Source organism: Oryctolagus cuniculus, chromosome X (genome assembly GCF_964237555.1).
Source record: "Oryctolagus cuniculus chromosome X, mOryCun1.1, whole genome shotgun sequence".
NCBI classification, from domain to species: Eukaryota; Metazoa; Chordata; class Mammalia; order Lagomorpha; family Leporidae; genus Oryctolagus; species Oryctolagus cuniculus.
Window position 1 is genome coordinate 22,689,157 of NC_091453.1, and position 15,398 is coordinate 22,704,554.

General features: G+C 37.4%; 1 protein-coding gene across 1 annotated transcript in view; it reads left to right on the forward strand.

The window, feature by feature from the left end:
• CFAP47 (cilia and flagella associated protein 47) overlaps window positions 1–15,398 on the forward strand; it is a 369,488-nt gene that overhangs the window by 128,014 nt on the left and 226,076 nt on the right. Inside the window, exons 31-33 of the mRNA XM_051827003.2 lie at window positions 4,627–4,708; window positions 6,206–6,334; window positions 13,967–14,159. Coding sequence (XP_051682963.2) covers window positions 4,627–4,708; window positions 6,206–6,334; window positions 13,967–14,159 — 404 coding nt within the window. The remainder of the gene's footprint in view (window positions 1–4,626; window positions 4,709–6,205; window positions 6,335–13,966; window positions 14,160–15,398) is intronic.

Here is a 15,398-nt window from a genome sequence, read left to right on the forward strand (position 1 = left end):
TCGGATATCAGCAGCATATTTTCAGATAAGGGACATCATCAAAGAGAGCAGGACCTGGAAAAGCATCAGAGACCTGCATGTACAGGTACAAGTGTCCATCTCTCCTGTCTTATATAAGCCCAAATGCTTGGCTGATCCAGGTTCTAAGAGGCTTTATACAATTTGTGGGCTATTCTTTATAAAATAATAACAAATTAAAATGCCAAAATTAGACACGTGACTTTAGGAGGTAATTATGAAAGTTAGAAGCCTGAAGTTGGATATTTACTGGACAATTTATCTCTTTTTTGATGTTGTCTTGCATTGGAGGAGGTGAGGTGCTCAAACTTTGAGAGTTTATCATAAAGAACAGAAGTATATAAAGATCATTCCAGTAAGCAGACACAAAGATAAATGAAGATGCAAATTTGTATTTTCTTTCTATCTTTCTATATTCCAACTATGTGGGAAAATGAGAAAGATTATGTCAGTTAAGGAATATACTGCAACTGTATGGAATTATGTAAATCATTTTAAACTCCACTGATTTCTCCTTGAACCTGTAAACCCCACAAATTAGTAAGCATCTTGTGAGCAGGAACCACATTTCATTTATGTGACATTCTAATATCCAGGGTTACTGATAGCACAGAATGAGGTCTATATCCATCAAATACTTATTTCTTAACATTTGATCTCACAGAATTTTGCTTTTTGAGTATATATATATATATATATATATATATATGAAATAAAACAATGTTAAGTATAAAAATTAGGAGGAAATGAAGAACAAGTGAAGGATTTGCATTCTAGGAGGGAATGTGTAAGTCAATGATAAATGGTCAAGTTGGTGAAAGATGGAGTGTGTGCTATGAATTTTAAGCATTAAACTTTATTTATAACACTAAATTATGACTCATTAAAAAAAACTTTAAGGGCCGGCACTGTGTTGTAGAGGGTTGGGTCACTGACTGTGGCACTGACATCCTGTGTGGGCATGATTCAAGTCCCAGCTGCTCTGCTTCCTTTCTGGCTCCCTGCTGATTTGCCTGGGAAGGCAGCAGGAGATGGCCCAGGTACTTAGGCCTGTGCATCCACAGAGGGGAGACACAGGGGAAGCTCCTGGTTTCTGGCTTTGGCCTAGCCCAGCCCTGGCTATTGTGGGCATTTGGGGAATGAACTAACTGATAGTAGATCTCTCTCTCTTTCTCTCTCTCTCTCTTTCTCTCTCTGTAAAAAGACAACAAACAGAAAAATTTAATAATTAAAATATTTATAGTTTGCTAAGACAGATTGCTTGGCATAAAAGAAGGGGTATTTGTTTTCTCACAGTTCTGAAGGCTGGGAAGTCCAAGATCAAGATATTGGAGGGATGGTTTCTTCTGAGGTCACTCTCCTTGACTGGAAGATGACCTTGTGTTCTGAATCATCCCATGGGCTTTCCTCTGTCTACATATGCCCCTGGTGTATTTCTGTGTGTTCAGATTTCACCTTCTTATGAAGACACCAACCGAATTGTATTAGGGTCCAATCTAATGACCTCATTTTACATTTGTTACCTCTTTAAAGACCCTAACTCAGAATCACATTCTGAGATATTGCAATTTAGGATTTTCAATACGTGAATTTCAGATCATAAAAGTTCCATATATGTTATATTATGAAAATATTATAGAACTGGATGTTATATTTTTAAAATTTTTCTTACTGACTTTTTTTTTTTTTTTTTTTTTTTTTTTTTTTTTTTTTTGACAGGCAGAGTGGACAGTGAGAGAGAGAGACAGAGAGAGAAAGGTCTTCCTTTTGCCGTTGGTTCACCCTCCAATGGCCGCCGCTGCAGCCGGCGCACCGCGCTGATCCTGGCAGGAGCCAGGAGCCAGGTGCTTTTCCTGGTCTCCCATGGGGTGCAGGGCCCAAGCACCTGGGCCATCCTCCACTGCACTCCCTGGCCATAGCAGAGAGCTGGCCTGGAAGAGGGGCAACCGGGACAGAATCCGGCGCCCCAACCGGGACTAGAACCCGGTGTGCCGGCGCCGCAAGGTGGAGGATTAGCCTATTGAGCCACGGCGCCGGCTCTTACTGACTTTTTAAATAATATCCTTAATGTTTCTTGCTATTTGTTGCTGTTAAGGACTGAATTGTGCACCAATCCAAATTTGTATAGTGATACCCTTACCCCTAATGTGACTATATTTGGAGATAAAGCCTTTGTAGAGACTTTGCAGGTTAAATGAGATCATAAGTATGGGATTCTAATATGATATAGCTGGTGTCTTTATAAGAAGAGGAAGAGAGACCCAAGTTGTGACAAAGTGGGTTAAGCCACCAGCTGTGTCACTGACATCCACATTGTGGTACTGGTTGAGTCCTGCCTGCTCTGATTCCGATCCAGCTCCCTGCTAATGCACCTGGGAGAACAGCAGAAGATGGCCCAAGTACTTAGGCCCCTGCCACCCACATGGGAGACCCAGATGGAGTTCTGGGTTCCTGGCTTTGGCATTTCCTTGCCCCAGCTGTCGCAGCCATTTGATTCTCTCTCTCTCTCTCTCTCTCTCTCTCTCACACACACACACACACACACACACCATTTCTCATTCTTTCTGTGAGTACAGAGAAAATGTTGTATGCTAACACAGTGTGAAGGTAGTAATCTGCAAGGAAATAAATTTCTGTTTAAGTTATTCAGCCTGTGATATCCTGTTATGGTCTCTGATATATTTTGATGTAATTTCACTATTTGTAAACAATAATCACTGTTGTGGTGTAATTTTAATTTAAAAGAACTTTTATTTATTTACAATTTGCATAGTGTAAAACTACAACAGAAGCAGAATATAAACATCTTGTTCCCTACATTGTAAATATAGACATCACAAGAATATAAAACTCTTATTTTGAGATGTATATTTTAAAATTTCTACTGAAAATAAATGCATACATAAAAAGCAACTCACATCCCTTTATAAGTAAATTTAATCACACTGTGTTTTTCATTTCTTTTATCCTTAAAAACTTCCCACTCTTCTTTCTTGTGCATTACCACCATGGGAACTTACTTAATGGAGTTGCATCTAAGAATAAAACTATTTAAAAACAGCAGTCTAAGAAGTTATTCTAGATGGGTACACTGGACTGCAGTAAAAGAGTATGACTTTTGAATCAAGTAACTGTATGTCCCAGCTCTTTTGTATTTCTATGACCTTGTACAAGTTAGTTAACTTCAAGTTCAATATCTGGAAAATTGAGTATACTTCCCAAATTTACCTGGCTGATAAAAACATTACAAATAATATAATGCACATTACATGGCATATAGTAGATTATTATTGTTAATTTAAAACAATGAATTATGATTTATGCTTCAGTATGCTATATCCTTAAGTTACCCCAATATGGTAATCATTAGTGACATACTGAAAAACTAATTCTTGTGATACCACTATCATTATAATGAATATTTAAAAATTCATTCTTCTATTAGAAATGAATGTCTTGTTGATATAAAAAATGTCAGAGAACCAGTATTTTTCAGCTATGCTCCTATATGTATTAGATGGAGTGAGAACTTTTTTTAATTATTATGTTTGAGTAGCTGGCCAGTTAGCTCAGTTGGTTAGAGCATGGCAGCAATAAATTATTATGTTTGAAATATAAAGAGCATATATTTTCTTATAATTTTATCACATTCTGCTGTGGTCTTTAATGATTGATTTAATAAGCCACACTCTCCAGTTTAATAAGGCAAAAGTGTGAATGCATTTGTTTGAGAAAGTTAGTTGTGGTCTTAAAATCTAACAATTTTAACTGAGTGAAAGGAGGTTTGAATAATTAATTACATATTTATTGTATATGTATTACTGAAATCAAACAAATTTGTGACAGCATCATTAAACCTTATGGTGCTTGTGGACATTGTGTAATTTTTCTGTCATTCTAGTTGGCACAGCTCCCAGTAGTGTTGACATTAACATGGGTCATTTCTGTTTTGGCATTTTATGGTGTGAAGATGTAGGTATGGAAGAATGATTTTTGCATTAAAGTCAAGCCATTCAGATTTATTTTCTCTTTATCAACAAATACATGAATGTAAGGATATGTTGACCGTGATAAAATTACCTAACATTTAGAAAGTAGAAGTATGGTTAATAAAATTGGGTCATTAATTCAATATATGTGCATATTTTATCACAGAAATAAATGTATTAAAATTTAAAATAGTCATAAATGATATTAGCTTCCCTACTTAAGCTTGATAATACACTGAGTGAGGATTTTGTACAAGTGAAATATCTAGTTTGTGTAATAACTGAGAAACTTATGTTTAGAGAGTCAGTTGGAATATTTTAAAAATAATTTTTGGAGGTTTAGGATTTAATAACTCATTCCATCTAATTCTGTTTTAACCTACACAGTGTAAATTTGGAAAAAATATTCAAATAAGAAATATAGTATGCAAAAGTGTTAACAGCTCAATTCTTAAAGTCAATGTTCTAAAGCTATGCAGCTGACAAAATCCCAGTGTCTCAGGCAGCAGCTTTACCCACTACCCCACAATGCCAGCCCTTCAATAAGATAGCTTAATTGAAGATCAATGTAAATGAGTATTATGCTATCATAATTTAGTTTTTTCTCTTTTAATTTTAGAGACAAAGGAGGATGTATTTCTCATATACTGCCAGAATTTCTGCTTGAACCAGAAGATTATAAGAGGTGGATTAAAATAAAAGTAAGAGAATATAATTCAAGAAGCAGTCTACACAGTTAATTCATTTTTAATGTTCGATGTTTGTTAGAATGCTAAATTTTATTGTTTTTAAAAATATCAGACATAAAAAGTGTATATGTCTATTGTGTATTATGTGATGTTTACATGTATATACATTGTTTAATATCCAATCAGGGTAAGCATATTTATCTCTTCAAACATTAGGCATTTTTATAGTGAAAACATTGAAAATCTTAGCTTTCAATTTGTTTCTTTAAAGAGAAATATAGGTATTTTTACCATTATCTATACTCACTCTACTGTGAGAAGATTCCATTTTATTTTTTTAATTTTCATTTTCTTTTTATTTATTTATTTGACAGGTAGAGTTATAGACAGTGAGAGAGAGAGACAGAGAGAAAGGTCTTCCTTTTCCGTTTGTTCACCCCCCAAATGGCCGCTACGGCCAGCGCGCTGCAGCCAGCGCGCTGCACCGATCTGAAGCCAGGAGCCAGGTGCTTCCTCCTGGTCTTCCATGCGGGTGCAGGGCCCAAGCACTTGGGCCATCCTCCACTGCACTCCTGGGCCACAGCAGAGAGATGGACTGGAAGAGGAGCAACCGGGAGTAGAACTTGGTGCCCATATGGGATGCAGGTGCCGCAGGCGGAGGATTAACCAAGTGAGCCACGGCGCCAGCCTGAAGATTCCATTTTTGATTGCTTGATTTTTCCCTGTGCTTTTGTGCATTTGTTTAAAAATTCCTTTGGAGTTCTTATGCAAAAATTATTGCATAGCTTTCTAAAATATGTAAGTATTTCCTTCTCTGGAGGAGACCTACAATTGAAGAATGGTGTGGGCTTTGGTAAATTTTATTCTTATCATAAATTTTTAAAATATATATGTGTTGCAAAGAAAATACTGATGCAATTTTGCCATTGCTTGCCACTTTTCTTCCTCGGTTTTGGAGGGGAATAGAGAAAAATTAAGGCATAAATACATAAATTTCTCATAATATACACTGCGTTTTGAGGAAATCTATAGAGAAGAAGAATTGTTTTTAAAGAGCCTGAAGGCTTTTAGGCAATAGTTTTGTGGTGCTGACACAGCAGTCACCCTATCACTTGAGTAGGAAAGCCAGGTGCCTGTTCTGTGGCACTCTGCTGAGTTTCTGTGGCCTAATCCAAAGGCTGGGGCTCTCCGTGGACTCAGGTTTCATATGACCTTTTCAAGTCACCCAGCCAGCTCTACTACAGAATGAGCTGATACGTAGATGTACTAAGTGAATAATTCAATGACACAAATAAGGCACTTGTGCTCCAGAAAGTTACTTCTGTTGGTAGTTTCTATCATTGGCATATGGGTTATAATAACTCTTGGTGAATGTATGAAAAAGGAAATGTGGATTTTTGGGGGGGAGAGGGCGATGGAATAAAGAGCCTCCTATGCTAAGCAATCAAAATTGTGGACTTACATTTGCCTTGCATTTTAGTTATTTTTGTAATATTTTGTTTCTTAAAGTCCTCGACTACTAATACCGTGCCCACAAATCCCTGTACACCTGAGGAGTGTCCTGTTATTATAGACATGAGCAAGTTTGAAGAATGTAGTAAACGTGCATGGACAGATGTATTCCTTCAAATATACAAGGTAATATTGCTACTCTTTTTGTAAAGAAATTATATTTGAGAGTCAAAATGACAGAAAGAGAGGGAAAAGATATATAGAATTTTTCTATCTATTGGTTCATTCCCCAGAAGTCTATAATATTCATAGCTAGGCCAGGCCAAAACCAGGAGCCAAGAGCTCCATTTGTGTCTCCCTTCTGGGAAGTAGGAATGAAAACACTTGATCCATCATCTATGCCTTCTCAGGATGCTTGAGCAAGAAGCTGGGTTAGAAGCAAAATAGCTGGGACTTGATACAGCACTCCAATAAGAGATGCAGTTCATCCAAGTGGCAGCATAACCCACTGTACTACAATGTCCATGTGAACGTTTCCACTCTTGTTTCCTGTGTTATTTTGTCTAGCTCACATGAATGGTGTATTAGTGTATATGCAATGCTGCTATAAAAGATTTAAAAACACAGTAGCTTAAAAGGGAATTTTTTTTTAGAATTTCTCATTGAACTGTTAAGGAGTGGTTCAGATAGTAGCATATCTCTTCCATCCTCAGTTTTAGGCTTTCATCTGTGAGTTCCATTTCCTAGAACAAATAGGAGCAGGTGAAGGAGTAGTCGAGAGCAAGAATATAGCTTTTAAAGATGTATCTTGGAAAATGTATCATTTTCATCTCATATTCCATTGGCAGAATTTAGTCACTTTGTCACACCTGGTAGCAGAAAAAGTTGAGAAATAGTTTCTACAATGGATAATTACAGGGATATTATAACATTAAAAAGAAGAATGGAAACTTATATTCATTAAATAAATAAATAAATAAATAAAAAGAAGAATGAAAAAAATGAATACTGTTGAAAATCATGGTCTCTACCTCTAATACACATTAGACTCTTGCTATAAAGTTATTCTGGAGTGATAGTCACTAGAATTCATATAACCAAAGGTGAGACCAGGTTTTGATGAGACTCTGCAATTTACTTCATATTGAATTGCATTTATGGGTAGACTAACAGCCATAAATTATGCCTTCACACCCTCAAAATGAGGAAGTAAATACTATGGCAAAGTAAGCCCCAAAATTATAAATAAGTGCATATAGAAAGGAATATAGACTGTTCAGATCCTTGAAAAAGGCTCCTAGAAATAATATCAATTTAAACTGAACTTTCATTAATGATTACAAATTTACTAGGTAGGATAGGGCAGGGCATAAGTTGGAGAGAGGTAGTAAAATTTATGTGTTAAGAGGTGGTAAGTGGATTTTACTGGGGAGTATGGTAGCAAAACTTTTCAAGACAAAGAGCATTCAGTATGGAAAACTCTAAAGATGAGATAAAACATGGTATATTCTGATGAACAAATATACTATAACTGGAAATAGGGAATGATGGAAGAAATTAGATGATGGTTCATATTTGTTCAAGAAAATTTGTTCAGTAATACTTGTTAAAGCATGGTAAGACAAACTTTATTCAGGCAATCACAATTTTTACAGAGACCACAGTAATGGGATTTTGCAGTGGGAGAGAGAGATTAGGCTCAAATCCAAATACAGCATGGGCAAGTGGAAATTCCTAGACAAGCAGCAGGGTTGGGGTTAATGGATAGAAAATCACTAAGAGGAGATTCTAGCAATAAGGGGAATTCTGGTTAAAAATTTTGCTAAAAACAATCCAGGATCTGGATGATAAATATAAATATAAATTATATTTATAAATATAAATATAAATGATAAATATAAATATTTATAAATATAAAAGGTGATCAGATATTAATGGTGGAGAGTACTTGATAAATTGACTTAGAGTTGTAACTAAAACTGGATTTTACAAGCGAGTACACAGAGGGACCTAGGAGAAATTTTAGGAGCCTGACTACAATTTGTTCAAGGAGAGAATACTTGTCACTGCATAAGCCAGACTAAAGAATATGTACTTTTTTGTATTTTCTTTGATCCCCATTACTGAAATATAAGACACAGGTAAAGAACAGGATTTATGGTGGGGGAGCAGAATGTGGGACAATGCAAGAAGTCAAAATAGATTAACTTTTTTTCCTGTTGTGTTTAAGGTACCCTGCACACTTGCCAGGCTGATAAACGTATTAGGAGAGAGAGCTGGGTGACAACACATATTTGGGCTTCTTCACTGATTTAATGATAAAACCAGAGGAATAGATAAGATTGTCCAGTTAGATCAGTTGCAGAGCTGCATTTTATATAGTTTGGAGTGTATCCAAATCACAGGTAGCTCTAGGCACTGTATTAAATCAGAATTGGATTGGCAATTACACTTAAGAAAGAAAGCAATGTCCTTTAGATGCATTTCCCAAGCCAAGCTAGAAATAGAAAGTTGTAATTTTTGCATAAGTCTCTTTAAGTTGTAACTGTAACATTCCTAGCCTAGAACTCATGTGTACCCTCTAAGAATGATTTTCTCCATTCTTCTTGGCTAATAGTTAGATAACAGGATATAGCTTCTTTCACTTAATTTCACTTTGTGTCATGTGGTTATTTCTGCTTGTTAAATTTGTATGATTTTTAAGATTTATTTATTTATTTGAAAGTCAGAGTTACACAGAGAGACAAGGAGAGGCAGAGAGAGAGGTCTTCCATCAGCTGGTTCACTCCCCAATTGACTGCAACGGCCGGAGCTGTGCTGATCTGAATCCAAGAGCCAGGAGCCTCCCCTAGGTCTCCCACAAGGGCACAGGGGCCCAAGGACCTGGGCCATCTTTTACTGCCTTCCCAGGCCACAGCAGAGAGCTGGATAGGAAGTGGAGCAGCCGGGAGTCAAACCGGCGCCCATATTCCGGGATGCTGGCACTGCAGGCAGCAGCTTCACCCACTATGCCACAGCACTGGCCCCAAATTTGTATGTTTAATCACAGTTATTTTCATGCATTATGTTCCCAAGTCACAAAAACTATCAACAGTTAAATAATGGATCATTGAAGCATTAGAGAGGTAAAAAACACTAACGGAAAGACTCAAACTCAGAAGCTGTTCTAAATGTAAATACAAAAAGGACTCCCATGTGAATACAAAGGTAGATTCTCTATGGTCTAAAGGAAATGTATGTCATGGTTTCACTGAAGATTCTAGAAAAGGAAAAGAAGATCAGAAATAAATATGATGAAGTTTAACAAATATATTCATTCATTCCCAGTGTATTGTCTGTCATAACTTCTTATAAATGTGGTGTTATTCTATCAAATCTTTTGATTTTTTCAAACAAAGAGTAGTGGTTTATCTGATTAAGTGTATTTTCATAAAACTAGTCCAAAATCTCTCATAACAGGACAAAATTGGATTTTTTTCCTAAAGGAAGGCAAGATGCCAAATCTATAGGGGTATTATTCACAATTGCATTTGTATTACCTAAGTATCCAGTAGAGTGGTGACTGCAGTACTCATTGAGCAATCTAGACGTGTTTCCTCTCCAAATGTTGTTCATCATTTGGATTAATTTTTAGTTTTTAGTATTTTTTTTCAATATCTTAGCATATGACTCTTACCTCCCTTGCTTTTCATAGCTATTTTTTTTTTTTTGACAGGCGGAGTTAGAGAGAGAGAGAGAGAGACAGAGAGAAAGGTCTTCCTTCCGTTGGTTCACCCCCCAAATAGCTGCTATGGCCAGCGTGCTGCGCTGATCTGAAGCCAGGAGCCAGGTGCTTCCTCCTGGTCTCCCATGCGGGTGCAGGGCCCAAGCACCTGGGCCATCCTCCACTGCCTTCCTGGGCCACAGCAGAGAGCTGGACTGGAAGAGGGGCAACCGGGACAGAATCTGGCACCCCAACCGGGACTAGAACCCGGTGTGCCAGCGCCGCAAGGCGGAGGATTAGCCTAGTGAGCCGCAGCACCAGCCTCATAGCTCTTTTTAACATGGCCACTTACAGTATTTAGTTTTAGTGTTGCTTATATTTTTGTGAGTTAAAAAGTTAGACACCAATATTTATTAAAATTGTCTGTAGAAGAAGGCGTTGTGGTGCACTGGGTTAAGTAGCTGCTTGTGATGCCTGCATCCCATATCAGAGTGCCAGTTGGAGTCCCAATCCACTTCCCTGTAAATATGCTTGGGAAAGCAGCAGAAGATGGCCCAAGTACTTGGGCCCCTGCCATGCATGTGGGGGACCCAGATAGAGCTCCTGGCTCCTGGATTATGCTCTTTGCAGTCCTGTGCATTCTGGCCATTTGGGGAGTGAACCAGCAGATGGAAGTTCTCTTTCTCTGTGTTTCTCCCTCTCTCTCTGTCACTCTAATGTTCAAATAAGTAAAACAAATCTTTAAAAATAGTCTGAAAAATAAAAACAAATAGGCTCTAACATAAAGTACGCAAGCACTGATTTATGAATTAAGTGGAAGAAAGTCAACTTACAGATTTTGATACGTCAAGAACTGTAACTCAGAGTATTTCCATATGCAAGAATTATGGTCTTGACTTACATGCTTGCTGTCCTACCTCCATGAGGTTTTTTGCACAAACTTGAGATTTGGATAAGTCAGCTTATTCCTGCATTTGCTCTGGTTTTTAATCTTTATTGTAACACAGTAAGAATTCATATTAGAAATAGTATTCTGGCGGGCACCGTGGCTCACTAAGCTAATCCTCCGCCTTGCGGCGCCGGCACACTGGGTTCTAGTCCCAGTCGGGGCTCCGGATTCTGTCCCGGTTGCCCCTCTTCCAGGCCAGCTCTCTGCTGTTGCCAGGGAGTGCAGAGGAGGATGGCCCAAGTGCTTGGGCCCTGCACCCCACGGGAGACCAGGATAAGCACCTGGCTCCTGCCTTTGGATAGGCGCGGTGCGCAGGCCGCAGCACACCGGCCGCGGTGGCCATTGGAGGGTGAACCAACAGCAAAGGAAGACCTTTCTCTCTGTCTCTCTCTCTCACTGTCCACTCTGCCTGTCCAAAAAAAAAAAAAAAAAAAGAAATAGTATTCTAAAAACCACTTTACTCAGCCATATTTGAAGCTTCTGACATCCTTTAGATCCTTCAATAAAATTTTCCTTCATTGGACACAAAGACTATGGGGCCACTCAGATCTTTGCTGACTGGTTGGTTGCTAATTCCTAATTTCTCTCAACCCAGTGGTGAAATATATGGAAAATATATTTGGGAATATTATCTTTCCATGATTAATCATATAGGGCCTACTCTGCTTCACCAATAGCTTGGTCTTGTGTTTGTTTGATAATTAAAAGTATAAAATAGCATAAACTTCATGTAGTAGCATGCTAGCTTAAGAAAGTACACAAGATAAATAACAATATGGAATACACAGCCATAGCCATGAGGAGGCTTGTGACTGAAATCATAGCTTCCAGTATCCCTCTCCCTCCACACTTGAGTCAGATACGGTCACAAGAGATGGAGTCTAGGAGGCATGGGCCACTTTAATTGAGGGATTGGAATTCTTTCAATTTTCCAGTTATGCAGCACCCTCAGAGCAGTGAGTAATCACTCTTACTCAATACATCATGACAATGATGTATAAGTGCTTGGTTCAGTCTACAGTCCTAATTTGGATTCTTAATTTGGGTCATCTATTAATTTACTCCTATAAATTTCTTAAGTTAGTATTAAAAAGAGACTCTAAGTGTTAAACTGTCAGGCATCCTTGAGGCTAAAAAATGATCATAAATTGGCTATTGATTCTTTTGTCACCATAGGTCTATTGAAGATGATTCCCCAGAACAAATACAACTATCTAAGTGCTCTTGAAAATTCAGGAATGTTTATGGATAAGGAAAAGATGAAAATTATGTTTTATGTCAGCAGATTAAAATGATATATAATTTTTAAAAGTTGTCAGAAACAATAAGCCAAATATAAAAACAAAGTGAATGTGGGAATAGAAGTACATATGAAAACAGCAGGAGAGCTCTAAATATATGCAATATACACTATTAGTAGTAATTTTGTCATTGTTGTTTGAGTCTTCAGAATGCCATGATGTGACACAGTAGGCTAGCTACAGACTGTTCCATCATGTGGCCACTCTATTGACTATTATACACATTTCTTTACCCAGACCTTTAACAAAAATGAAGGACACACAAACCACATTTTGTGAGGGTAGGAAAGAATTTCCTAAGTGTTACCATTAAAACTAAATTACCCAAATTTCATCAATTCACTGACACAGCTAATAAGGACATCATTCCTCTGTTATCCTCACTGCATTCCTTCAACACATTCTTTGTGTTGTTTGGATGTTACGCAACAAGTAGTAACACTTCTTGGTGAAGATGTATTTGGATTTTTCTTGTAATGGGATATTGTATTTTGCATGTTTTTAGTATTTATTTTATATATTTGAAAGAGTGATGAGAGCACAGAAAGTTTTTCTATCTGCTGGTGCACTCCCCAAATGGTTGCAATGGCTGGGGCTGGGCCAGGATGAAGCCAGAAGCTTGATCCAGGTTTCCCATGTGGGTGCAGGGGCCCAAGAACTGGACCATCTTCTGCTGCTTTATTAAGTGCATTAGCAGGAGCTGGATCAGAAGTGGAGCAGCCGGGACTTGAGCCAGCACCCATATGGGATGTTGGCATCATAAGCGGTGGTTTAATACACTGTGCCACAATGCCACCTCCAACTACCAATTCTATGACTGTCTTTGGTGGGAAGATTCTTTGGGGGTCATTGTCTTCTGACACTGCTGGTTTGCATTCTGTGACCTGAGCATGCTCCCATATGCCATAAAAATATCACTCCAGCAGGGAATGGATTACCTTTTTGTAATAACCAGGCTTTAGAATGTGGAGGTGATGGCGAAAGGAATATTGGCAGGATATCAACAGTATCTCTGCGGCCTATGTCACTCAAATTGTGGTCTCCATACCCGTGCCATTGGAGAATTGTCTATTAAAGTTTTGAAAGGAAACAAAGGTCAGCTTGTACTGTGCAGTATAATGTACACCAGTGTGCTGACATTTTATTCACAAAGTCCTGAGAGATCTGTAGTGAGATAGTAGATGGTTAGCTGTTTATCTCTTCCAGAACCTGTACTAAATAACTTGTAGAGTGTAGCTTTGAGTAGTTTGTACTGTAATATTCTATGAAACACAGAATCTTTCACTTAATCTTAACATAACTTGTTTTTAAATCAAGATACACTGTTGAATGGTGATATAATTTCAGTATGCAAAATTTTAACAGGATAAAAATATGTCAAATTATAAAGTTTTATACAATTTATAAATCATAAAGTAAGTCCTCTTCAGTAAGTATCAGTGTTAAAATCAGTTCTGACTTGATAACTTACTACCTTTAATTATAGTTTTACTTTCTGAGTTTCATGAGATGGTAAGGAAATAACAAGGCCTTTCAGATCCTCGTGTTTTGAATGAATTGATAGTCTAAGTGAATCAGCTTCAATTGCAGTTTTTTTGAACTGGATAATAAGCCTCATCTTGTAAATTTTATAGTGTGACTCCTATGGACTAAAGGCTATAAAAGAAAGTTAGGTGTTGAAATTAATATTAGTGAGGCACATCTTACCTGTTCTTTTACTCCACAATGGATACATTGCACCAGAAAATACTGGAGCCTTCTTTTATTTATCTACTTGTCATATTTTTTAATTTATTCTTAAGTAATAATTTACTATTTCTACATTACAGTCTATAAATATTTCTATCATTCTTTTCCAATTTCAGGTCCTGATTCTTTCCCGAATTGTACCATATTGCAGCAATGATATGCCCCCCAGGCATGTGGAAAATACACCAAAAATCAATCCTGATTTTACATCCAGCAACATATATTCTGTTTATGAAAGGGTTCTTCTTAGTTGGATGAACACAAATTATGAGGATGCTAGACATATTGTATGGAAAAACTGTAAAAAAGGTAAGAAGTTATTTTTTCTTTAAATAAATTATTGCAGATTATAGTGTGTCTATGTAGAGGAGCCATGGTATCACAATCTGAATCCATGGATCCTACAGCTGACTTTTAGAATTTATTCTGTCATCTACAAGTAGGATGTCCTTTTAACATCTTCAAAATAAGTTTTCTCACATGTAAAATGAAAATAATGAAAGATGTTTCTTTATATTGAAGAATAAATAATTAAAATATGTAGAGATACTGTAGAAATGAAAGATCACCCTAACATTGTTTCTGGGAGGGTCAACTGGATAAAGTATTAAATTTAGGTGACACTCCTCAACCTTTGTGTATAATTAAAGGAGATCAAGTGAAATTTAATGAGAAAATATCTTTAACCTTATGTGAATACAAAGATCATGTTGGAAGCCACAACATGCAATAATGTTTCATGAACTTTGGGAGGAGGATACTAGATCCAGAGAGAGACCAACCCCAGTATGTTCAGATGGGTACTGTTGATTCTGCTCTTGCAGAGTAAGGCTCTATAAATATCTATCCCAAGAGCCTTAAATTTCTCTTGAAAAAATTCTAATTACTAATGTAGTTATACATTTTTCTTCTTTGTAAACACTAATTGAAAAGACAGTGTGTATGGTCATTGTTCCTTTAGCATCATTTCAGCTCCCTTCTTTCAAGTACCTCCAAAACTGTTGTGTTCAGAGTATGCTATTTGTATTTTTTTAAGCAAAGGCAGACCTTTTAGTTCTGTCTTCTTAATTTTTAATTTGGTGGTATTGTTATTATTTGATACTGAGAGAGAGAAAGAGAGAGAGAGAGAGAAACTTCCCGCCACTGTTCCAGTCCCCAAATGCCTGAAATAGCCAAGGCTGAACAAGACAAAATCTCAAAGCTGGGAACTCAGTCCAGGTCTCCCACATGGATAGCAGGTGCCTGAGTACTTGAGCCATCACCTGAAGCCTCCCAGGATCCACATTAGCAATAAGTTGGAGTCAGGAGCTGGATCTGGAATTTGAATCTAGGTACTCCCATGTTGGATACATATTTCCTGATTAGTGCCTTAATCAGTACGCCAAATGTTTACCCCTAGGCTGTGTTTTATTTTAAAATATTTATTGATCTATTGATTTATTCATTTGAAAGGCTGAGTGACAGGAGGAGACTAGGGGTGGGTGGGTGTGGGTGGAGACATGCAGAGATCTTCCGTCCACTCATTCATGCCGTAAATGACCACAAAAG